This window comes from Lepisosteus oculatus, chromosome 14, assembly GCF_040954835.1.
Source record: "Lepisosteus oculatus isolate fLepOcu1 chromosome 14, fLepOcu1.hap2, whole genome shotgun sequence".
NCBI lineage: Eukaryota > Metazoa > Chordata > Actinopteri > Semionotiformes > Lepisosteidae > Lepisosteus > Lepisosteus oculatus.
In genome coordinates this window covers 46775382-46800970 of record NC_090709.1, presented here as the reverse complement: position 1 = coordinate 46800970, position 25589 = coordinate 46775382, and the positions used below count along the sequence as shown (strand labels likewise).

The 25589-nt window shown below is 44.9% G+C and overlaps 1 protein-coding gene, 2 non-coding genes and 1 pseudogene across 3 annotated transcripts; 3 read left to right on the top strand and 1 right to left on the bottom strand.

The window, feature by feature from the left end:
* Positions 1–7299: 7299 nt before the first annotated feature.
* LOC138218917 (5S ribosomal RNA) lies at positions 7300–7418 on the top strand (annotated as a pseudogene).
* Positions 7419–21431: 14013 nt separating this feature from the next.
* Positions 21432–21487, top strand: LOC138243795 (U7 small nuclear RNA). Its single transcript, XR_011192413.1, has one exon. It is a non-coding gene; the product is annotated as a U7 small nuclear RNA (small nuclear RNA).
* Positions 21488–21793: 306 nt separating this feature from the next.
* Positions 21794–22099, bottom strand: LOC138242645 (histone H4-like). The gene has a single exon (XM_069198196.1). It carries the CDS (start codon positions 22097–22099, stop codon positions 21794–21796), a length of 306 nt encoding a protein of 101 aa, XP_069054297.1.
* A 748-nt stretch (positions 22100–22847) lies between these two features.
* Positions 22848–22935, top strand: trnay-gua (transfer RNA tyrosine (anticodon GUA)). Its single transcript is given in 2 exon segments — positions 22848–22884; positions 22900–22935. It is a non-coding gene; the product is annotated as a tRNA-Tyr (tRNA).
* The last annotated feature ends 2654 nt before the right edge of the window (positions 22936–25589 follow it).

Sequence of the window (25589 nt, the reverse complement as noted above, 5' to 3'; positions counted from 1 at the left end):
CTGCGCTGCTTTTGAGCCGACAGAGCTCGTCCTGGTCTGTCGGCACAGCCCAATTGCAAATGATCGGCTCCGCGTACAGAAGGAACGTGCGTTTGGTACAAGAGTGCACGAAGGCACCGGAAATACATTGGGAACAAATGAGCGGTCGCTCAAGACCTCTGTGAAGTACAGGAGCGTGCAAAACGAGGCTGTTTCCACCCGGTCTCGAACCGGGGACCTTTCGCGTGTTAGCCGCTATACTACGGAAACTTGATGGGACCGCTGCTGGTGTCTCGCTTGCGTTTCGGGCTGAGAAAGGGACGCGTCACTTTAGGCAGGGGGCGCTGGAGAGAGGAACAAAGGGCGCGATGAAACAAAATACCGAAACCCGGGATCTTTAGATCTTCAGTCTAATGCTCTCCCAACTGAGCTATTTCGGCAGTGCGCAAAGCCCACAGCCACCTGCTCCAGCCTTCCTGTGTTGTGGCATGAGCGCACCAAGAGTAGCGGGAGAGTGTTGCAGGAACGTCACTCAGAAGGAAAGCCACCCAGCTGCGCCCTCTGAGCTCTGTCCAGCGCATCTTCCTCGCATTGACTCCTGCCTGCGACGGGCAGGAAACAATTAGCAAGAACAGAACGACACCCCATGGGTGTCTCATGACCGCACCTTAGGTTGTGACAAGTGCAGGTGTGAGGGGTTGACGGGCTACTTTGGAACAGAGCTTGGGCGGAGGGGGGGCGGGAAAGCAGACAAAGAGGTGACACCTCAAGGTCTGCACGATTACAGCTCTCCGCCGCCCCAGGCTTCCGCTCGATAAGCTACTGGACACACCCGCCCCTCCTCACACAGACCGTGGAAAAGCCCCCGAGTGGGAGGGCTCTCTCTTCCTCCCAGGAGCTCTTGGACATGACGCACAGACAGGGCGCGGGGAGCCACAGCCTGCAAACACGGCTCCAGGCAGGACTCCACTCCGCAGGAGCCGCAGAGCAGAGGAGATGAGGGCAGCTTAGCTCCTGTGCAGAGACCTGAGCTGTTGTTGCTGTGGATGCTGTCTTTTCTGCACTCGGGGTAGGACATCAGGAAGCACATTGAAGCGCTGCGACATGCACTGTACAGATCCCGCCACTACTGGGCCCGATTTCCCCGGATCGAAACCGGGCGGAAACAGGCCCGTTTCGTTTGTTGCACGCACACTGTTTAGGGATTCGCCTAGCGCTGTGATCGAACAGACCCACTCACCTCTTAGTGTGGCGGGTCTGCACAGTGCATGTCACAGCGCATCCTGCTTTCACTTCAATGCATGTCCTGATGAACCCTGGTCTCCCGCGTGACAGGTGGGGATACTTGCCACTATACTAACGAGGAAGACATCGCTCTCTGCTTAGTGTGCAAAACACTTACTTGCAGCATTGTGGGTGCTGTGGTTTAAATGCTATTGGTTTGTGAACAGAATACCCCTATCCCAGTACATTGTGCCACATTAAATAAACACACGAGAAAAAGAGATTCAGAACGCAAAGCTGTGTCAGTGTTCTGTGTAAAAAATCGGTTTGAACATCATGGTAGCTGTTTTTAATAAGCTGCTGAGTAAAGAATATTTTAATCTTCTTGCTGTCAGTAGTATTTTGCATATAGTTGACTCTTACCTGAATGAAAACAGGACGTAAAGGAAGGGTTTGAGAATTCAGACAAAGCTTTATTCGCGTGCTTACAGTCTGAGTAATTGGAGACTGCGCTATTCTGTTGCCTATGGTCATATACGGGTTTTTCGCATGAAGCCGTATTGAACAGTATTTCTCGCGTTGTGAACTTGTGTATACAGCGGTCCCCCGGGTTCCAGTTAGTGCGTAATTACTCATCGATGAAAAACCGGAGGTTTAAAAAAAGATAATTAGCTCACTGATACTTTGATGTAGAGGCTGTGGAAATATCCACGTCGTGGTCTTTAAAATGCATTTGGTTTGAAGGCGTTCTGTGCTTCCGTTGCGAAGATATGGACAAAAGAATATTCGTGCTTGGTCCAAAAAATGTAATATAAACGAAAAAGTAAAGGCTGAGAAAGCATTCACAATGTATTTTATGCACAAAGCAAGTATTCTCGCGATTCTAAGAGGTTTCGTGTAAACGCTACAGGCGTGCCAAAATCGTTTTCGAACTTCAAGCTAACTTTACCCCGGTCTGGTACCATAGGTCACGTACAGTAGCTTAAAATCCCAGTCATGTTTTTTTTTCTATCTTGTGGTACATAACGTACCATTTCGGACTATCACAAAGGGCTTGATTTCGTTAAATGCATGTATTCATTTCCTTTCTGGAAAACTTGTATTTCAAGAAATTCACACAGCTTGCGAGAAATTAAATTCAATTCTTGATTATCAGTGCAGAAGAAATATTGCCAGCTGGCAAAAAAATATTTTTTTTTAACCGGAAAGTTGTGATGTGAGACACGAACCCACCATTCCGTCTGTGTGGCGCATTCGGTTGTTAACTGAAAAGTCGGTGGTTTGAGTCCACCAAAGGACAGGTTTCTGTTGCGATGTAAACATTGTCTTCGCAAAGGTCGATTGGATTTCTCAGCGAAACCTTTACCATTTTAATATTTGCAGGAAATGCGAGTGCTTAACAGGTGTCAGAATTACCGGGAAATGTCCAGTTACTGTATGCCCAACATCGCAACTCCCCAGAAAACCATATTCACCCAAGAAAAGAGTTGAAGGATCTGATGAGGTTAGTTATGAAAGTTATGAAAGGAAGTTGATGTGGAGCTGTTAGCCGTAAAAACTCCTTAATGTCCTTAATGTCTTTGATGTTGTCATCAGCGATAAACTGCATTCAGCAAAGATAAAAAGAAAATTATCTTTGCTTACTGCCCTGTCTTTCTCACACCTGAAGAAGGCTCCACAGCCGAAACATTGTGATTCTTTTCTTCTCTTTTCAGCAGGAATAGTCCTTTACTTGTTCCTTTGCAGCCTACGCATGCTGACGCAGCTACCCACCCGATATCTAACATTCTATAATCACAACTATGAATGTCCACTTTGGGTATTTTTTCCATGATTATTTATTATTTTTATTTATTCTGTCATTGAAGCATATTTTATGTCATACTGAAGTGTCATAATCACTGAAAAAATATTGTTTTCATTTAGAAAGTAAGAAAATGATAAATCACTAGGAATTGCATTTAGCCTATTCTGATCTAGATTTTCTATATACTTTAACATGCCATGTTCACAATGTCACAACTCATAAATGAAACAGTGAAGTGTTGTAATTACAAATGTACATAGTGCCGGGACATTGAGATGTTTTGGTAATGAGGAAGGAGGGACATGCAATGTTCACAGGGTCAAATTTATAAAACGCTACAGTAAAATTTCTTGTATTTCGGGATTATGAGAGCCTGTTACATTGTGTCTCACACCTCAGTGTCAGAATTTTGAGACATTTTTATAACCAGGGGTAGGTTCATAGCAATAACCAGAAAGTGCGATCATCCTTTGCTCATCCTCGGTTAACCATATATTCTCATATGCCATGTTCTGAATGTCCCATTTAAAACTGCTATATTAAAATTAAGACTTTTTATGATCAGAAGGCAAGGTTGTGGTAAATATGCATAAAGTGCAAGTGAACTTATGTTTTGCCTTTGTCTTGTTATTGTGAGTTTTGAAAATTGGTTTTCGATTTTCTGAAATGTGTTTCACACAAAAATGCAATTTGGATAGTCACTACTTATATATTCCCCTTTACTGAGGATATGTACAGTAATCCATCCCGATTAGTACTTTTAAAAATTACTGTAGAGAGCCATCAGAAAGGGAATGAAAACTTGCATTAAACAAAATCAAGCTGCATGTAATCATCCATAGTGATACATTTTGTAAGACAAGACAGGAAGAAAGACACTGCTGGGATTTGAACGCAGAATCTCCTGTTTAATAGGAAAACACTTTAACCAAATCAGCCAAGATGCTGTCAGAGTATTAACATCATGTCTGCATCAGTGATTACAGCTGACTATCGCTGGAGGACAGTGAAGTCAGCCTGCATAATGAGGGGGAAGAGACTGACCTCTGTGATGCACTATAGAGTTACACTAACCTTCTATCCAACTGTTCTATGCTGCATTCTATCCTAGTGGTAAATATTGGTTTCCGTGCGTGTAATATTCCTTTTTTTGTCAAATATTTTCAAGCACAAATTTTGTTGTTGAAAATAAGCCTTGTGGTTTTCAATGTTGTCATCCTTTTCCCCCAGTGTCACCCAAATTGATACACTGTGCTTTGGCAATTCTTCAGGCGATATTGTTTAGAGGAGCTCAGTTGAATTAGTTTGCGTATATAAAGTATTTCTTTTCCCTTTAATCCTTTAAAACATATTACATTTTCAAAACATTGTATCTTTCTTCCTACTAATTATAGCGGCAATGCTTGTTAATAAGACAGAATTAAGTGTTGCTGTGCTTTCCCAAATGAGGCCCCATCTCTCTCTTCATCTCTGTGGTGCAGCCACAGAGAAGCTATTCAGGCAGGCTGATTTAAAGATGTTTTCTTTTGATAAGGGACAGCTCCCAAATGGGAATGCATTTAGCTTAGCCTGGCTATCATGATCAATGGGCATCCATTGGCGCCTATCTGTCTAGGGAGTGCCAGATGGACATCTGGACTGCATTCCTAAGTGTCAGGAGTAAGTGACTCATATCTCACCTTGATCAACCAATCAGGGACTGGTAGGGCAGAGTAACCCACGTGGGTCTCTGATGCCCATGAAACTTTCATCCAATAAACGAGCTGAAGTTCCTCCAGGTAAAAACAGGCAACACAAAGCTCCAAGACTATTCTAAAGGGAATTCAAAGGAGAATTCCAGGGCTGTGAGATAATTCCAGGGCGGGACGGCCTAGGAGCAGAAAGGCTCCCAAGGGCAGAACATTCTCGCAGCGCGCCTCCTGACCATCCTGAGACTCAGCCTGGACAACCACGGAACGGCCAGTGTGTCCGAGTGCCAGAACTTTGCTTTGTTCTAAGTGTCGAGAGCGGAGGTAGCCAGAGAGTAACCAAAGGATCCACCCGAGGTTAGCACCAGCAGCAAGCCTCGTGAACAGGTCGGAACTGTGGACAGCTGAATCACTATTCAGAACTATCGCTTCATCAGGAACGAACTGGTCTTCTTCCTGACTTGCTGGGACCCACAGTCATCTTTTCTCCTGTGCACAAACTTCGCTAGTTTCAGCCAAAACTAACTAGCCGGTCTTCAGAGAGCATCAGCAGCGCAACGTCTCAAGCCACACAGCACAGCCATGCACGGAGCCATTGAGCCCGCAAGAGACCTAAATCCCCAGAGATTGGATGAGTATTCCACTTCACTGCATTACTGCTCGATAATTCAATTGTTATCCCAACCAGTTGATATCAATTTAATTCCTAAGAGTTATGTTCTTGTTTTGAGTATCTAATGTAGAAGTTTTAAACAAGTTCAATTACGATTCTAAATGAATGATATACTGAACGTATGTCCTCTTGATATGTGTAACTGTAACTGAATGAATATATATCTTTTGTATTCTGATAACCTTTACGATAAGATCTGTTAAGTTTACATGCATATTCCATATATTGATAAATGTATCCTCGTGTATTAGTACCTGTGTGTGCGTTTTTTGAGTTATATCGCATGGTTGGATTCTAAGACCATTAAAAGAATCAATTTTGTGATTTACTGCCACAATTAATAATTGTCCCAGTAAATGCCCAAACCCCTACAGAACTGGTGCCTCGTGAGAGCACACTACAACAGTGTGTGATCTCCTGTCCCAGCCTGAGGAGCAGACAGCGAGCCTGTCTCTCAATAATAATAATACAGTGTGTCATTTCCTGCCCCAACCAGAGGAACAGACAGTGAGCATGTCTCTCAACAATAATATGAATAAACTGTGTGATCTCCTGTCCCAGCCTGAGGAACAGTCAGCCCGTCTCTCAATAATAATCCTAATAATAATAAGTTTTCCTATCAGTTTTCCTATTCACCACCACACCCCCGTCTCATCCTACTTAAGCACATGTCTTTCCCTACCTCCTTGCTCAGTATTGGTTTCCCTTTCGAGCTTCCTGGTTGCCCTACTCCTTCTTCTACCTAGTGTTCTTCTTGGCTTTCCGTTTACGGTTTTTCCCCTTTTGACTACAGCTTTTCGGATCACGGCTTGGCTTCGTTACTCACGCTCTGTTTTGGATCTCTGGCTACCCCTGGACTATCGGATTGCTCTATTGTCTACGATTTCGGATCACGCTTTGACTTCGGTAACTCGTTCCCTTTTGGATCTCTGGCTTCCCCTGGACTCTCGGCTCGTTCCTTCGACTACGGCTTTCTTTGGATCACGGCTTGGCTTTGTCAGCTCCTGCAAGTGGGTTCTCTCACTGGTTTCGGTTTCTCTTACCGAATCCGTAACATATACGATGTGTGATCTCCTGTCCCAACCTGAGGATCAGACAGGAGTGAGCCAGTCTCTCAATAATAATAATACAGTGTGTGACTTCCTTTCCCAGCCTGAGGAAAAGACAGTGAGCCTGTCTCTCAATAATAATAATACAGTGTGTGTCTTCCTGTCCCAGCCTGAGGAGCAGACAGCGAGCCTGTCTCTCAATAATAATAATACAGTGTGTCATTTCCTGTCCCAGCCTGAGGAACAGACAGTGATCCTGTCTCTCAATAATAATAGAACAGTGTGTGATCTCAAGTCCCAGCCAGAGGAACAGACAGTGAGCCTGTATCTCAATAATAATAATAATAATAATAATAATAATAATAATACAGTGTGTGATCTCCTGTCCCAGCCTGGGGAACACTGAGCCTGTCTCTCAAAACTAATAATACAGTGTGTCATTTCCTGCCCCCGCCAGAGGAATAGACAGTGAGCATGTCTCTCAACAATAATATTAATAAACTATGTGATCTCCTGTCCCAGCATGAGGAACAGACAGTGAGCTTGTCTCTCAATAATAATACAGTGTGTGATCTTCTGTCCCAGTCTGGGGAATAGAAAGTGAGCCTGTCTCTCAGTTATAATAATATAGTATGTGATCCACTGTCCCAGCCTGAGGAACAGACAGGAGTGAGCCCGTCTCTCAATAATAATACAGTGTGTGATCTCCTGTCCCAACCTGAGGAACAGACAGGAGTGAGCCAGTCTCTCAATAATAATAAAGCAGATTATGATCTCCTGTCCCAGCCTGAGGAACAGACAGTGAGCCTGTCTCTCAAAAATAATAATACAGTGTGTGACCTCCTCTCCCAGTCAGGCGAGTCAGGCGCCATGGCTTTCGATTGCGGCCACACCACCCTTAATGTGCCCGATCTTGTCTGATGTCAGAAGCTAAGCATGGTTGGGCCTGGTTAGTACTTGGGTGAGAGACCACCTGGGAATACCAGGTGCTGCAAGCTCTTACTCTCTCAGCCAGCAGAGGTTGCCATTGGTGCCGTAGACTTTGGGAGGAAAATTTGGAGGATGGAAAGTTGATCTATAGCCTCATCTCTAGAGGTGTTTTGTTGCTATGGCATGTGTGTGACCCATATAAAAAAAAACCCGTTTGTAAAACGAATATCGAAGCTGCCTCTAAATCTGCAAATGAAGATGAGTCGATAAACCACTTGTTTTTCGTATAACTATACATATATTCATTTATTACTGATTTCATTCATTGAGCACAGATCCAATAGAGGTACAGCCATTCACTGTTTGACATGTCTGCACTGGTACAGAACCTAGCAATCAGAAAACGGGTGAAACTGCCTTGAGAATTAGCATACAGTACCGAGGCCCCCATGACCAAATAAAGGCTAACCTCGATAATCAGCCTAAATAATGCAGACTACAGCAAAACGACTGACTTTGAAAAGGGAATGAATGTCCGGAAGGAGTAGTGTAACCAGCTTGAAATGCTTCTCCGGACCTCTAACTAAAAGAAACCGGGAACCAGCAGTGGCATCGACTCCTTTCGAACTGGGATCCTATCGCAGCTCGTGGTGTTGTAACTCTTCCGTATCTGATATTGGACCAAGCACATCAGGGGAGAGCGTGAACGCAGTCCCCCACTACCAGAAATTATGCAGTCGAGATTCCCACATTTGGGGAATTCGCAGGGGTCAGCACAGCAATGGCCGAGTCTCGCTCTGGGTGAACCGATTTCGATTTTTAAGAACTTTATTTTCTTTTCACAAAAAAATACAGGACATCACAAATTAGAAAGCTTTACATTAATATACATATTTAAAACAGTATATATGATCACATCTCATTACATTTTGACACGGTACCAGTTACATAGCAACAATATATTTTTTGCTGGTGCAAATCACATTCTTTACTTAAACATGATAATGTTTTTCACAGTTTCTTGAGATATTGACCTATGCTCTCTATTTCCCCCAGATTTTCTGCTTCCTCCCTCCCTTCTCTCCACAGATCTCTGAGGTAATAGTTCTCTCGGGTGATGAACAGGGCCAGGCTACCTGCTGCCTTGACTGGGACCTCGATGCCTTTGAACAGCCCCATGTTCCTCACTCTCCACAGGGCGTCTTTCCCACTGTTCACCACGGCCCAGATCCTGTCAAACTTCCTCCTGACGTGTTTGACGAAAGCAGCGGTCAGGGTAAATTGGGGCGAGAGAGCTTGCAACCAATCTTCAAACTGTGCCCAGAAGGCCTTAGCAAAAAGCAGGACCACAGGAGATGGGTCACAGTCTCCTCCTCGCCGCAGCCCACCCTAACGCAGCGAGGGCTGGGGGTGAGGCCCCTACGGTTCAAGAAAGTTCGTACCTGTAAGCACTGGTGGACGACACTCCAGGCTAAATCTCTGTGAATGTTACACAGAAACTTAGAGGATGTGTGTTTCCACACCTTCCTTGTTTGGGCTGATGTTAAAATGCCCACAGGGGTGTAACGAAATCTTCCAGTTTTTGGACGCTGACATCTCGGAGGGGAATATGGCCAATTGGGAGAGATCTTAGAAAACTTTTAACTGTCCCATAAATTGCGGGGCATGTGTCAGAGAGTGGGACATCCAGCTTGGGTCTGACACCCCACACTCTGAACACCTCCCTACCTACCCAGAGCCTGGAAAAATAAGTCCAGGTACGCACAGCACAGAGGCCAGGAAAATGGACAGCAGCTTCGTAGCAACATCTGGGACAGACTTCCCCCCTGAGGGTAGCGGCCTGTACAGTATTTCCTTTCTGAGTCTTTCCTGCTTCCCACCCCATAGAAATTGAAACATCAATCTCCTCAGCACCGCCGCAACACGGTGTGGGATTGGGAAGGTAGAAGCCAGAAAATTCAAGACAGGCAAGAGCTCAGCTTTGATGACCAGCACCTTCCCTGTCTAGTGAGGTCTCGGTCCTTCCATTGCATCAGTTTTTTGTTTAAGATTGGCAATTTGTTCTGCCAATTTACTGTTCCCATCTCTTCTCCAAAATACACCCCCAGGACCTTAATTCTCTTCTCTTGCAGCCTGAGATCATGTCCTTCTTTTGGCTCCCTCCAGTTCTGATAAAAAATCTCACTCTTAGATTTGTTAATTTTTGCAGAGGAAGCCAAAGAGAAACGATCACAGCACTGCAGAGCTCTGCTAATTGAGGCATTGCCAGAGAGGAGCAGGGTGACATCATCCATGTATAGAGATGTCTTTACCTCTCCTGCCCCACTTCCAGGCACTGGTATCCCATTAATGGCCTGATCCTGGCGCAAGGCACAGGCTAAGGGCTCCATAGCCAAAACGAATAACAAGGGGGGTAATGGGCAGCCCTGCCTCACCCCTGAACAGACTTCAAAGGGGCCTGATCTATTGCCATAAACCATTACTCTGCTGTTGCTACCTGTGTACAGCAGGTTAATCCACTTTCTCATGATGGGGCCAAACTTCATGTGCTCAAGTACCGATGTTAAGTACTGCCGGTTTAGGCGGTCAAAGGCCTTTTCTAGGTCTACACCTAAAATGCACAGAGGGAGGGAGCGATCCTCTGAGTACAGACAGACATCCCTCAACAAGGCCAGGTTGTCGCTCATCAGGCATCCTGCTATCCCACAAGTCTGTTCTTTCCCTACCAGTGAGGCCACTACATTTTGTAGGAGCAGGAAAAGGGCTTTGGACAGGATCTTAGTGTCCATGCCTAACAGGTTGAAGGGTCTCCAGTTCTTTATGTCATTCTTTGCTCCTTTCTTAAACAAGAGAGAGATAGTGCCTTCTCTTAAGGAGTCAGGCAGCAATTCTGTCTTATAGCTTTCCTCGAATAGGAGCAGTAGCGGATCCTGAAGCAGATCCCAAAAGGTGCAGTAAAAGTCTTTAGGGAGCCCGTCAGCACCCGGAGTTTTCCCCTTTTGTAAGCTCTCCATAGCCTGTCTCAGCATTTCTACTGTCAAATTCCTCTCAAGTACTTCCTTATCTTCTTCACTCAAAACGTTTTCTAACTTTGATTTAAAAAAATGAATTTCTTCATCCTTTACCTCTGTAGAGCTGTACAGTCTTGAGTAGAAGGCCTCGGTGCAGGAGAGGATAGCACTCGGCTCTGTTCTCTCTCGTCCCTCCTCATCAACTACACTTTCCATGACAGACTTGGAGCCTACCACTTTCCTGAAAAAGAAGCGAGTACACTTCTCATTTTCTTCCAAGAACTGCACTCTGCTTCTTAACAGCACTCCTCGACTACTTTCTTTCGCTATGCTCCGGATGTCCTTTTTTAAGAGGGTGATATCCTCGAGCACATCGAAGCCACTGTGCAGCATCGTGTAGAGACGCTGCAGCTGCCTCTGTTTCCTGGCTAGCACTCCTCTCCGTCTGGCAGCAGCCTTCCTTCCCTCAGCCATGAAAAAGGCCTTTGTCCTCACCTTCACCTCCTCCCACCACTCTCCTACTGACCCATACAGACACTGCAAGGACAGCCACTGTGATAGTTTCTCCTTGTAGCGGGATACTACCCCCTCGTTCTCTAGCAGCTTTGTGTTGAGTTTCCAGAGGCCTGGGCCAAAGACAGTCCCGCCCTTGAGTTCCACTCTACACCCTAAAGTAGGCTGGGCAAACGATTTTTAAAATTTTTAAAAAAGAAATAAAAAACGAGATATAATGATGTGTTCCTGCTCAACTTAGACATTGCACGACTTTAAAACCTATAAAAATGGGTTTCGAGAGTTAAAAACCACTTTTTATGCGCGAAAAATGGGTGATTTTTCTTCCTCGTGATCAGCTCAGAATCTCTGTGTACGCTGTAAGGTTTTTACTTCTTAATTAAACGTTTAAAATTCACGAATTTCATAAAGACAACACACGTTTCGAAGAGAAAAAATCCCATTCTTTTCTCTTCCTGTTGTGTGAAACTCATCAGCAGGTCTTTTTTTCCCAATCAGAGGCTCTGAAAATAGCGTACCGCCCACTGCGCTCCGTCAGAGAGGGGCGCGGCACAGAGAGAGGGAGGAGGCGCGGAGCTCAGCAGCACAGAACGAACGTTCTACTGCCTGGAGCGCTTATGGCAGCGATCGCGTCTGCATTTATAACTTAGTTTTTAAAATTAATCAAGCAATATGAAGCATCTCTTTTTACTTTTAAGTAACTTAATTATCAAGCACAGCTTTCTCACCACCTAGACTACTTTTTGATACCATCCTTAGACAAAGCAGAAACTTCTTGTTCTGTCTAATGACATTACAATTGGAAAGATTACAGATTACATTCGTCTTTATTTTTGTTATGTTATACATTTTAGAAACGTTTCATCCATACAAACACCACAAAACTATTCTCGATTGTATTTCTGAATGGTATGTTACACTTAGTTCACTGTTTTAATTACACCTAATTAAGAAAGTTAGGTGTTAGCATAAACTATTAGCAATCAATATTAAATTTAGCACTGTAATAAGTTGTTGCACTTTCCCCCGCATCTTGTAAAAATATATTTTCATTGTTCAAATATACATTAAATCTGACTAATAAGTCATATATCATATAATAAGTTAAATACAAAACTAAAGAAGAAATAGGGTTAAATATAATTCAAAATATTTTGCTAACAATGTTAACTGTTTATAAATTATAAATTGTATTAACTAAAGAGTAGGATGGCACAGTTGTTAGTATGCTTTTTGTTTTGTTTCTTTTTCATAAATACAACAGTAGTACTTGATGTCTCAGCGCCTTTCAAAATTAAATTATGCATGCAAACCTGTGAACTAGAAAGATAACTAAGATATCCATCCATTTATAATGGTGGCAAAGTGGTTAGCATTGCTATCTTGGAGCACTGGGGTCCTAGATTCAATTCCTCCCATCCTGTGTGTGTGGTGTTTGCATGTTCTCTCTGGGTTACATGGTTTTTCTCCATATGTGTGATATGACTCCCTCTCGCACTCCAAAACATACTGGTAAGTTAATTGGTTTATGGGAAAACTGGCCCTGGTGTGTGTGTGTTTGTGTCTGTCTGTCCTGTGATGGACTGGCGCTATGTCCAGGGTGTATTCTGCCTTGTGTCCGTTGCTTACTGGGATAGGCTCCAAATCCTCTGTACTGGATAAAGAGATTAGAAATAGATGGAACTATACACAGTGTTAGAAACCCACTATGAAATGGCAGCATCTCACTGAGAATAAAATATTTTATAGTGCTGGCCTTTCACCTCTCTTGCACATCAGTATCCATACCTAGTTATTTAAACAAATTACCTCTAATTAAAAACATCTTAATATGCTGGCTCTGTGGATCCGCATCAGCTATGTTTGCCAATTCCTTCAATTCATGTGCATCCAACACACAGTTCAATACTAGTAACTGCACAAAATCTAAAATACAATCCTCATTTCAGTATCTATGTAAACATACAGTCTGTTAACTTCATCCTCTTCATCAAAAGTATGCCTAACCCCATTAGGAAGTGTTCTTGTTATCAGTGTATTCCTTAGCTTTCCCAAAATTATCTTCTTCTTACCAACATCTCTAGTCTTTTATTCTGCAATAACTCAGCCAACACTTAAATCCCCAAAAGCTGCTTGTGTTAATTTCTTTAAATCACAAATATCATGTGTAAATACTGGCCATTTAATACTCTGCATTGTGGGATAATAGTTTATTTTAAAGGGAACTAGAGAAACTAAGAACTAGAGAAATTAAGAAAGGCTTTTTTTCCTAGAATTAATAAATGCACATCCTGTTCACTGGGGAAATTAAATCCACACTGAGCAATCTTCAATATGTTCAGAATATGACAGCAAGAATCCTATCAGGGATGCATTACACCTGTTTTCAAGTCCTTGCACTGGTTACCTATCAGGTTTCGAGTCAACTTCAAATTCCTCATCCTCATTCTGTACCTACAGTATATGGCTTATTATCTGTCTACTCCCCCACCTTTGTCCTTTTGACTCTGGTCTTCTAGCTGTCCTCAAGAACATCTACATTCTGTGGGTGACAGGGTCTTCTCTAGCTGCACCCCAGAGCTCTCAATTTGTATTCCCAGTGATATCAGTCACGTACCCTGAGTGCATTTAAATCTAACCTCAGAACCTTTCTTTTCAGAAGACTTAGTGTCTGTATCTGCTTCATTTTCTAATTTTGGTAGCACCTCTAACTGCTTGTCTTTCTTATATGTATTTACTTTGTAATCTGAGGTCCTTTTATCTGTTTTTACATCTACTGTATTGCTTTGAGATGCCACCTTTAATGGTAATATATAAAATAAAGTTTTTTTATTATTGTTATAGGGAAACATGATCAGATTTTCCCTGGTTCAGAAAAAAAGATCTAAAGTATACTAGTTTGTCACTCTTCTCATTCCCTTTGCTAAATGACTTTTCATACTAATCTGATCAATCTAACTGCCAGTTTTCTGTGCTTTCTCTATCCTGCTAGATTTGCAATTATTCTGAAAATTTTCATCTTGAAATAACTCATTTCTAAATACCCTTTTCACTGTTAACATCTTATAGCAACTCTGCGACAAAATATACACTTAGCTCAACCTGACAGTTCATCCTGCTACCAACATTAAATAAAACAAATCTTAAGATTTCTATATTTATGTCTTTATTTAGTGGTTTCATTAGTGACAAAGGCTAAACTTTCTTGGAAAAATGTCTTTTATGTGTTGCGGAAAAAACTGACTTGCTTTAACAAAATATGTTTACAAGTCCTTTCACCTGGCAGTTTACCTAAATGCCCAACTATCTGAGAAGCCCTCCATGAAACCATAGTTGCTATTAATTCATTTAGGGCTCACTGACAGAATTGCTGTTTTTTATGCATGCTAATTTCTGATTCCTCACTCTGTTTCATGTTTATAGATAAGACTATTGATCGCGAAGGGAAATTGATGTACATGTTTACATGTTCTTTTGTAACATACACCTTTTTGTGATTTTTCTGTATATCTAAGCAAGTGTTCCTGCATCCCTCTTCTGCACTATAGGCATGGCTTTTATTCTGTTTGCTCCATTTCTAAAACGTTTTGCTCATGTGCATTTTTGTATTTTTTTACACCTCTAGCACTTTCACGTCCTGAATTTTCATTTGCCTTAATTTGTAGAATGAATTTGAGTTTTAGCCTTAAAAATCTTAAGTTTTCACTATCTTTTGTTTCTTGTCCTACAACTGTTATTATTGATCACCATGACTTCATTCAGCCTTTCCTGAACGTCTATGACAGGCAGAGAGAGTGCTGTTTCTGGTGCGATCTTTTGCAGCTGACATTTCACTGTTTTAAACGAACAAGAAATTAGATTGCTCATAAATCACTTATTCTCTATAAATACAGCGTAATTGCCCTCCGAAAATCCTCTTTTCTTGTTTGTTTTAGAGACCTTGATCGAAACTGATTTTAGATGTCAGAAAGGATTTATTTTCTCTGTATTTCCTACATTGCTTTGTCGAGATTTTAACTTTATATTTAGGCTCAGATTTCAACTATAAATCGTACACTAATTAAAAGCAGTAAATACTGATGTTTTGCTCCCTCTTACCACAAAAATATATATGTTTTGTAGCTGGGATGAACGTTATTTCGTATGCGTAGCTACTGCGATTTGGACACGAAGCGGTTAAAGATGGCGGCAAATCAGGCACCCAGAGAGGGGGGGGGGGGGCGTCTTCTCGCCTCCATAACTAAAATGCCAAATAGGAGTGGCTAAAGCGACATACGCAGTCGTGTAACTGACAGTTTGAGGTAGCCTATCGTGTAAATTTCGCTTTGTTGCTGATAGGTTAAGCTTTCGAAACTCTGCCCCAAAGTCATGTGACTGATTTTTCGCCCTGTTTCGTTGGTTAAACGCAATGATCACAAGCACCACCATGGTTACTGGGATGTGTAGTTTTTAATTCCGTTTGAATTATAACTGTACGTACTGTCTTCATATTTGGCCAGGGCTTTAAAGAGAAGGCGCGCCAAAAAATTTCGGTGCCGTCGTCTCCGCTTTAAAGGTACCCCGTGCTGGAAGAATTTGACCTCGGAACGTTTGCCCAGCGTACCTAAAGCCTGATGATCTGAGAAGAAGACAGGCTGAAGAGTGACCCCAACAACTTTCACTCTCTCTCTGAGACAAAGCAATAGTCAATTCTGGAGCTGCTATTCCTCCCTGACCATGTATATCCTGCTGTTGTGGGATATATACATCTATATGTGTCTGAGAGTTTAAAGTCTTGAACTAAGTTTTGCAGGGCCAGTGAGCTGGAATCCAATTTTATCGGCCTTTTGGCTAAGATCAAGTTCAAGTGGCATGCCCGCAGTTCTTGTCTTTCCAAAGTTCTAGAAGGCGATCGAAGATCCTGAAGAGCGCTTGAGCTGGTATCGCCCTAGGTTGAGCCTAGGGGGTTAAGGCCAAGCAGCAGCTGAGCTGGGAGGGATCCGGCAGCAATGTTCTCCCTCTCTCTCTCTCCTCCTGCGCCTGCACCTAGCTGGGCTTTGCCCACAAGGACAAAGGCCAGGGCTCCCTCACTGCTCCTTTAGCAGCTAAACCCTCCTCTCCACAGGACCTTGCTCTCTCTCTTTCTCTCCTTTTTTCTTTTTTCTCCTTTCCAGATGGCAGACAAGAAGACACTGATCCGGTTCCACTGGACCAAGAAAACAGAGACGATGCTAACTGCGAAATCCTTTTTCATTACCTTCCTAAGAGGGATCCTGCAGTTGGTGGCCGGAGATCTCTACTGCCTGCAAGACAACAAGGCAGAGAGATACATGGAGGCCTACATGGCCACGGACGCCTCATATGAAAAGGCAACGAAAATGATCAAATGAAAAAGGTAAGCACCCCGGCTTCTCTGATTTCAGGCCGGAGCCTATGAGGAAGACAAACCAGAGGACCATCACAGTCCTCACATACAACCCCTACGTACCAATGGAACTGGTAACAGCGTACCTAGGGAGGTATGTAACTGTGGTGGACAAACCGACGGAGATCAGGGACAGTTGTGGCGTCTGGTACAGCAAACACCTGTACCGAGTCCTCCTGAAAGAGGACCTAGAGGGCGTAGACGGTTTCCAGCACCCCCCGGCCCACTTCAACATCGGAGCCGACAGGGGGTAGCTTTACTACCCCAGGATGCCGGATGTCTGCAAGAAGTGCAGACAGTCCAGCCACAAAGAGAACACGTGTGACATCGTCAGATGTCACAACTGTAACAAAGAGGGGCACCTGGCAAAAACCTGCCGGGCAGCCAAAAAGTGCGATGGATGCGGCGCCGAGGGACACCTCCTTCACTAATGCAAGGTAAGCAAACCTTCCTTTGCGCAGGTGGTGGAAGCCGACCGGCAGAAACCGGTCTCAAGACAAAGGGAGAGAGGTGAGAACAAAGAACCTGCACCTCCCCCGCAGAGAACCGAAACTGCCAAGGCCACACCCCCAGCCGCACCAGTGCCTCAAGATGGCCGCCAGGACAACGGACAAAATGGCTGACCGGAGGAAGGGCCCTGGATAACTCCCAGCAAGAAGGGAAAGAGGATCCACCTTCAGAAGGACAAAAGAAAAGAGTGGTAAGGGAGAACTGTTTCCTCCTCCTAGAGGAAACGGAACTTTCTTCCCCCGAGGCCCAGGAACAACCGGAGGAGGCAGCCCAGGAAATGGAAACCCTCCCCCCCCAGGGCCCACGGACAACAGGAGGAGGCAGCCCAGGAAGAGGTTACCCCCTCCCCCGAGGCCCAGGGACAACAGGAAAAGGCAGCCCAGGAAGAGGTTACCCCCTCCCCCGAGGCCCAGGGACAACAGGAAGAGGCAGCCCAGGAAGTGGAGCCCCCCTCCCCCAAGGCCCAGGAGCAACTGGAGGTCCCCGAAACTCCTGGAGAAAGGGAAGAAAAAAGCCTTCCCGAAATGGTGGTGGAGAGTATCCTCAAGGAAGACGAGGATTACTTTGAAGCCGCCCTGGAGCCGGGACTGATGGTAGGGCTGGACCTGTCCAGCATGTTTACCTTTCAGTCCCCAGCGAGACCTGGAGGGAGCCCAGCATATTCCCCCCAGGACCCAAACAAGAGGAGTTACATCTAGGCTAAACAGTGCCCAGATGTAGAATCCCAAGTTTTCCCCACTGTAAGCACAAAGAGAGGAGGTTCAACTTTCACTTGTTTAATCATGACTGTGAAACTTATCTTTCTAACAACTAACGTGAGAGGGCTAAGAGACCCGGTGAAAAGACGGGGAGTCTTTCATGATCTGGCCTCAAAGTCTTTCTCAGTTTGTTTCTTACAGGAGGTCCACCTGAAGGATGAAAGCGACAAGCTGACATTCAGCAGGGAATGGACGAAGGGAGAATCTTGCTGGAGCGTAGGAGGGGTCCATTCTTCCGGAGTGGGAATCCTCCTCGGAAACCCAGAGATGACGCTGGTTTCCTCCTTCTCGGTGGTGCAGGGCCGGATCCTGGTCGCAGACATCGACTGGAGGGGGCAGAAATTGAGAGCAATTAACGTCTATGCTCCGATGGAACCCTCTCTCCGGAAGGAAGTGTTTGCTGACCTGGCCAGCTGCTGCACCACCAACAGACAGGTGGTGCTTGGCGGGGACTTCAAAGTCGACCGGGAGAAGGGGAGCGACGCTAGCTCAGCAGAGCTGGAGTCGCTACTCAAGCAGTTCTCCCTGGTAGACGGTTTCAGACGGTGCCGCCCTAACGACGGGAAAAACTCCCGGGGAGTGTGCAGCCGCCTTGGACTACATCTTTCTGCACACGACCTGCTCCCTGGAGTCGGCGACGGTGTCCCCGGAGTGGTATTCCGACCATGAGTGCGTGACAGTGGTGGCTAACACCAACCTGCCGGCATTCGGTCGTCGGTATTGGAAGCTGAACCGGGAGATATTGGAGGAAGACGACTTCAGGGCACTGTTCAGTAAAGACTACGCAAGCTGGGTCGACATGAAGGATGGCTACAGCTCCGTGGTGGAATGGTGGGAGTTCATGAAGGACAGGACCCGAACGCTGGCGCAGACGTACTGCAGACGGAAGGTGGCCAGGGAGAGGAAGGAAGCTGCGCAACTCCCGAAACAACTAGAGGAGGAGTACAGCTTGGCTAACAGGGGAGGAGCCTTCAATTCAGCCTGGGCATGGGACCTGAAGGAAAGGATCCGCAAGCTGCACACCAAGAAAGCCAAGGCTTTCCTGGTCAAGGCACAAAGGGAGCATTATGAAAATAATGAAACCTGTTCCTCTTATTTCTTCAATCAGGTCCGAGAAGCCCAGAAAAAGAGGGTGATCTACAGCCTGAGACGGGGAGATGGAGAGGAAGTGCTGGACGAGAGTGACAAGGTAGAAGCGACCACCACTTTCTACAAGGAGCTCTTTTCAGAAAAGCAGACAGAGGTGAAGGCAGGTGATGCTTTTCTGGAGGGGCTGAAGGCACGAGTACCAGAGGAGGTGAGGGAGGACTTGGAGGGTCCAATCACGGCCGAGGAGCTGAAGGCTGCGCTCTTGTCCATGGAGAATGGCAAGGTGCCGGGACCGGATGGACTCCCCAAGAAATTCTACACATGCTTCTGGGACACCCTGGTGGCAGATCTGGTGGAAGTGGTGCAGGAGATCTTCCGCGGGGGAAACTCGGAAACACCATGAGGAAGGGCGTCATCTCCCTGCTCTTTAAGGGAGGAGATGCCGACGACCTCAAAAACTGGAAGCCGATCACGATGCTCTGCATGGACGTAAAGATCCCGTCCAAGCTTCTGACCGCCAGACTGAGAACCGCCCTTCCCCACATCATCCACAGCAACCAGACATGTGGGTGGAAGGGCGATCCGTCAGCTGGAACCTCCAGCTGACCAGAGACACCAGCGCCTGGGGCGAGGACCGGAATATGCCCATGACTGGACCAGGAGAAAGCCTTCGACAGAGTGAACCATAGCTATCTGTTTAGGGTGCTGGAACGCTTCGGTTTCGGAGAGAGTTTCAGCCACTGGATTAATATACTGTACTCTGACATAGGCAGCAGAGTCAACGTGAAAGGAAACCTGGGGGATTTCATTCCCCAGGAATCCGGAGTATGACAAGGCTGCTCCCTTTCACCCCTTCTCTATGTTCTTTTCACAGAGCCCCTAGCAGAGGCGGTGAGACGGGACCCTGTCATCAACCGCCTGGAGATACCGGGAGGTGCGGGGGAAGCCCTGAAGATCTCCCAGCACGCTGACGACACGATGCTGTTCCTGAGGTCGGACAGGGGGCTAAGAAGAGCCCTGCAGGTCATGGAGCAATACTCCAGAGCCTTGGGGTCGAAGCTCAACCGCCGAAAGAGCAAACTGAAGTTCTCCGGGCCCTGAAAGCACAGGACGACGGAGCCGGAGGGTCTCGAGCTCTGCACGGAGCCTCTCAAAATACTGGGGGTTTCCTTCAAGAGCTAGGACAACGAGACCATCAACTGGACCGAGAGGATCGCCAAGGTGAATGCGATGCAGGGTCTGCGGTGTACCCGCTGCTGGCCAGACTCAGACGAGAGCTGCAAGGGATGATCTTTGGCTTCGTCTGGGGCGGCAAGTACGAGTACATCACGAGAAACCGGATGTGTCAGCCGATCGAGAAAGGGGGTCGAGATGTCCCACATTTCCCCCTGAAACTCGACTGCATCTTTTTCTGCAACTTCTGTCGGGCGCAGCGGGAGCCCATCGGCCACAAGTACGAGTACTTTGTCAGGCTGTGGCTCTCCGTCCCAATGAGGCACTTGGTCCAGTGGTCAAACACTGGGCCCAAGGCAGAAGGCGACCGGAGTTCTACATCCGCGCTGTCAAGTGGAGCAGGAGGTACGAGGCCACGAGACAGCCAGAGCTCTGCACCAACCACAGAGACTTGTACAAAGACAAGTCTGGGAAAGGACGCAGCCCAAAGAACTTGGAAACCAACTGAAGGACCTCAACTGGATGGCTGTACACAAGAGACTGGCTACCAGAAAGGTCCTCTACAGACACTCGATCTCCAGGAATCCGCATTGCCCCCGGTACGCGTGTTTTGTCGAGGAGACTCAGGAGCACGTGTTCTGGAGCTGCCTCTTCGCCAAGGCAGTGTGGGGCAGAATGGACAACATTATGCAACTCCTGGGAACGGATGCAGTGCTCAGTTACCAGTACATTCTGCTGGGGGCTGGCACCCACCGGACTGGACAAGGGGACACAGGACCTGCGGGGGCTGCTGCTGTCCCTCACAAAACAAGGACTGTGGAAGGCGAGGAACACTCTCATCCGGCACAACATAAAGTGGGGGGCGAGGGAGCTGGAGGAGAGGATCCTGGCGGACCTCAGGAGGAAGACGAAGCACCACGTCACCAAATGGGGTCTCCCCACGGCGAGGGAGCGCTGGAAAGGACTTTGGGCCCTATACAGGGATTAAAGGACAATAGCAAGTGGTAGGTTTGGAGGGACTCTCTTAATTGCGCAAATCCGCCCCCACTTGCAAAGATTGATAACGAACAATCAATCTCCGTTCCGCCGTTGTTTTTTATTACATGGAGTGCTAATATGTGTGAGATGTTCCTTTTGAGATGTTTTTTTTTGCGGAATAAAGTATATTTTGTAGAACAAAAAAAATCTTATGACAAGGTTTACAAGTTATCTGTTGAACTACATTCTAATAGGTGTGGTCACATTCCAGGTCATTTGTTTACATTTTTGTTTTTGCAGCAACTGTTAGATGAAATGTGCTAATATGTAACCTAACTCCAGTGTGAATAACTAGAAGAGGGGAGCAGCTCCATTCCAGACCAAGGGAGCTTTGGGAGTGGCTGGGGCAGATCTCTCATTTGCATATCTGATTTGGAAATATAACACTAAACCCCCTTCTTGCATGGATTTAACTTGCACCCAAGAGTCCCCTACTGTGTATTGCTACTTATTTTTTTATGATAAGTGGTGATTACCAGTTGACAGGTTTTATTTGTTGAATTATAAATGGTTTTGTATTATCATCCTGAATGGCCTGTACTCAAGGTTTGGTAGGGTATGTGTTTTCATTTCATTTACCAAATTGAATTTTTGCTCTTTTAGTATTTGTCTAGAAGGCTTTCTGAAGTCAGGAAGCCCATTTATTTGGTGAAAAAAGATTCTGTATTAATATTAATATTTCTCATACAACATAAATAGGGTCTTTTATGAATAAAAAGATCTTGCACTTGGAAATCTTGATAAAGCTGTGTGCTTCCATACACTCTAGCAGTTTTGATTCCTAATATTTGACCTTAGGTGTGGGAACGGGTCTTTTTTGCAATTTGATTTCCAATTGATCAGCACGGTATAGAAAATAGACCCATAAAACAACCTCAGCAGTGACAAATGTCACTGGGTCACTTGGGTTTATACGTCGGGGTCCAGTAGTGAAGCTCCGCTCCTGTTTAGCCTCCGAAGCCGTACAGGGTGCGGCCATGGCGCTTCAGCGCGTACACCACGTCCATGGCAGTGACGGTATTCCTCTTGGCGTGCTTGGCGTGCTCGGTGTAGGTGACGTTCTCCAGGAACACCTTCAGCACCCCGCGGGTCTCCTCGTAGTTCAGCCTGGAGATCCGCTTCACTCCCCCACGGCGAGCCAGGCGGCGGATTGCGGGCTTGGTGATTCCCTGGATGTTGTCGCGGAGAACCTTACGGTGACGCTTAGCACCTCCTTTCCCGAGTCCCTTTCCGCCTTTGCCTCTTCCAGACATCTTCTAGTTATCAGCTGTGAACACGACACACACTGCTCATCTTTGATGTATAATAGACATCTTTCTTTGATGTCTATTATACATCAAAGAAAGATTTTTATAGGTGTAGAAACTAGTAAATAAAGCCAATGATTTGTTTTAGAAATGTATTCTTAAAATATACAATTATTCACACCTGGACAATATGTAGTTCAAATTATACATTATATACAATATTGTATTCAAATGTCAAATCATCATAAAAAACACAACTAGTAAACTTCAGTTACAAATTCTAGTAACATGGCAATATATATAGTAATGACAAACACAAACTAATTACATGAACACGCTAATATTTAACTCAAAACCACATTTCGATTCAAATATAAATTTTTAAAATTTACAACTTCTTTATTTCCATGAAAATATTATTAATGTAGCACAATCGCTACTTTCTAATAAAGACAGAAAGAAACTGTTTGTTTTGTGTCTCATGGTGATCCTCCTCTCGATACTAATGAAATGTTTAATATGATCCCTCGAGAAAAAAAAGGAATCAATTTCCGCCTGGAATGATTGATGCCCCATCAAACATTTTGTAATATCCCTGGAAGTTTATACAGTAGAATCCTGGTTCGTGGCTTAAATTCAAGGTAAATGAGACTAAGGAAACGAGTTGGAAACTTGATGTCGAAGTGGGATTTAAATCCCGTTTCACATTTTACTTCATTGGGCAGTATGTGCCAGAGAGCAATGCTACAGCATCTCTTCGATAGCTCAGTTGGTAGAGTAGAGGACTGTAGTGGAGTCAACAGGGAATCCTTAGGTCGCTGGTTTGATTCCGGCTCGAAGAAAGGTGCTTTTCATGTAATTTAATCAAAGAGTTAAAAAAGCGACTCTGTTTTATTCAGACATTGATCAAAAGCTCAATCATCGACAAAGCAAAGGCTCCTGTTCCGAATTCAGCCCACGTCTGATTGTCTTTTTTTTGCCAAGATCTGATCTTTGAATTAAGGGACTACACTGTCTGTTTTGTAATTCAAAAATACATACAAATGTCAAGTTTTTTGTAGATATAAAGGTGTTCTCTGTTTTCAAAGGATAGTTACTTAATTGGCATAATGATTTGGTATTGATTTTGTATCGTTGTATTATAAAGTTTGTGCTTTCTGTGTTTTTATCGTATTGTGAACTTATTTTTTAAACAAATGCTTACAAAGGCAAACACGGCACACATCTGTTTATACCAGCGGTGAAAAGTACAAGCTACTGTGCACTTCTGGGAGTATAACAGGTTCGATATAAAGTGGCAAAAATATAAAAGGGGAAAATACCCCAGACTGCGTGTAAAGCCCTCGTTGTGACTGTTTTAGATAAAAATGGCGTACTGTGCACGAAATTTTGCAGAAACACAATCTGATATTTTGATATTTATTATTTTAATAATTTTATAAGTATGAGGCCCCGGATCCAAATCTTCAGTTCTGATTTTTTTAAGTGATATCTTTCCTTCCTGTCGTGGAAGTCACACGATGTGAGCAATTGTTTTTTTTATGTTACGATCCAAAGAGCCTCAGACTCACTGTAACCAAACCAGGATGGATTCTGCTGGGAGCCGGACTGAGCTCATTCTCACTCCCTGTGCTGAAAACAGAATTAGCTCTTCCCCGAACATCGTCTACAGCTGCTGGATTGTGCTCTGCATCTTACTGCTCCGGCAGTTACTTTGACGAAAGACAAATCACTTGTGCGCTTTTAACCTTCTCGCAGCTACGGGCGAGACTGACGCTCACGATATGAAGGCACCCGCTGGTATACCTTCTCTAACTTTCAGTCGCGACAGACTTCGCTTTTTTAAAAAAAAAGTAGATATAGCCCTGAAAAAAGCATTAGCTTTATCAGTTTTATATTAATCTATTTTGAATCAAAGTTTGATATTTTGTTTTATTTTTTATTGCATTTTACATAATAATAATAATCATTATTGCTTACACTTATATAGCGCTGTTCTGGATACTCCACTCAATGCGCTTTACAGGTAATGGGGACTCCCCGCCACCACCACCATTCTCCTGAATGATCACAGAGAGTCAGGACCTTGGTTTTACGTCTCAGCCGAAGGACGGCACCTGTTTACAGTTTAGCGTCCCCGTCATTGTACTGGGGTATCAGGACCCGCATGGACCGCAGGGTGTGCGCCCAGCGACAGAAACCAGACGTGTGTCGGGCTCGGCTGCGAGCAGGACAATGATGTCACGGGGACAAAGTAGAGGAAATCAAAACAGTTCTATAAAAGACCTGTGTCAGCTGTTGGTTTGCAGTCTGGACTCTAAATCCTCCGATCCGATTTTAAATCTCTCTAATACCTGAGCTGCGGCTTCTTCCGAGTATTTATTCGTATACTTATTATGTGTAAGTGTATAGATGAAACCTTTCATAGTGTAACGCTTACGGCCGACAGGCACTGTGTAAGAGCCGGTGTACCAGAGCAGGTGACGTCACTGCCCTTCCCTGTGATAGCAGGACCACAGCCCGTGGGTTGTGGGGAGATCTCTCTTTAGCTCACCGGGCTGGGTCGCTGCAGAGAGACATGGGAGTCCCGGGTTCGAGCCCCCGACGGTGGGGGGCCGACCTAATGCGGCGACGGCGCCCGCCTGAGCCCTTGTTGCGTTACAATATATTGTTCAGTTTAAATCAAAATGCTTTACTAATACAAGAGAGAAGTATAGTATGAAGGATGTGACAAATGTATGATTTCACGGAACAAAACGGTTTTTATTTGCATTCGAAATGAAGCGGAATTTTAGCGCAACACACAAGCCCTTTGTCTTTTTTAGTGATTTTTAAACAGACGTAGAAAACGCGTTTTTTTAACACTATAATAGCAGGGTCAGTGGCATAATGAATAACGCGTTAGGCCTCGTGTCAGAAAATTATAGGTTCGACTGCCATCTGGCTTGTTGAGTTTATACCACTTACATTCTTTTATATAAATGAACTGCACCTGAAAGCTATAGAAAACACTTTGGGTAAGTTGTCTGCAGCCTCCTGCGTCGACAATTTACCCAAAACACTGTACTGTCTGGAGATCAGCTCCAGCTCTGAACTCAATTGCAATGAAAAACCATGCGTAACAAAACTGGAGAACAGCTGAACTTGTGCTCAGTTCGGTGATGAGGGTTCAGAACTGTCGTTGTTGTAATTAGCACGAACTGCACAGGCTCTGAATCAGACCATGTCAATTAGTCTGATCAGTGTAGGACACGTTAATGTAGAATTATTAATAGGTTTATTAGTTAGTTAGTTAGTTCAGGTTTACCCACCTGAACTAATGTAGAATTATTACTTGGTCTGTCTCTTGTTTGTATATAAATGAATGTCTCTGACAACTTAATGTTAGTTTTACGATGTAGGTCAGGCGTTGACATATGCACGAGTATACGAAATGTCTCACTCCTGATTCAACTCATGTTCTATAGGAGATTGGCGATTCCTCCTGTTTCTCATA

Bases quoted from the DNA above. Each gene is read 5' to 3' on its own strand.
- LOC138242645 (XM_069198196.1), bottom strand. From the start codon at position 22,099: ATGTCTGGAAGAGGCAAAGGCGGAAAGGGACTCGGGAAAGGAGGTGCT.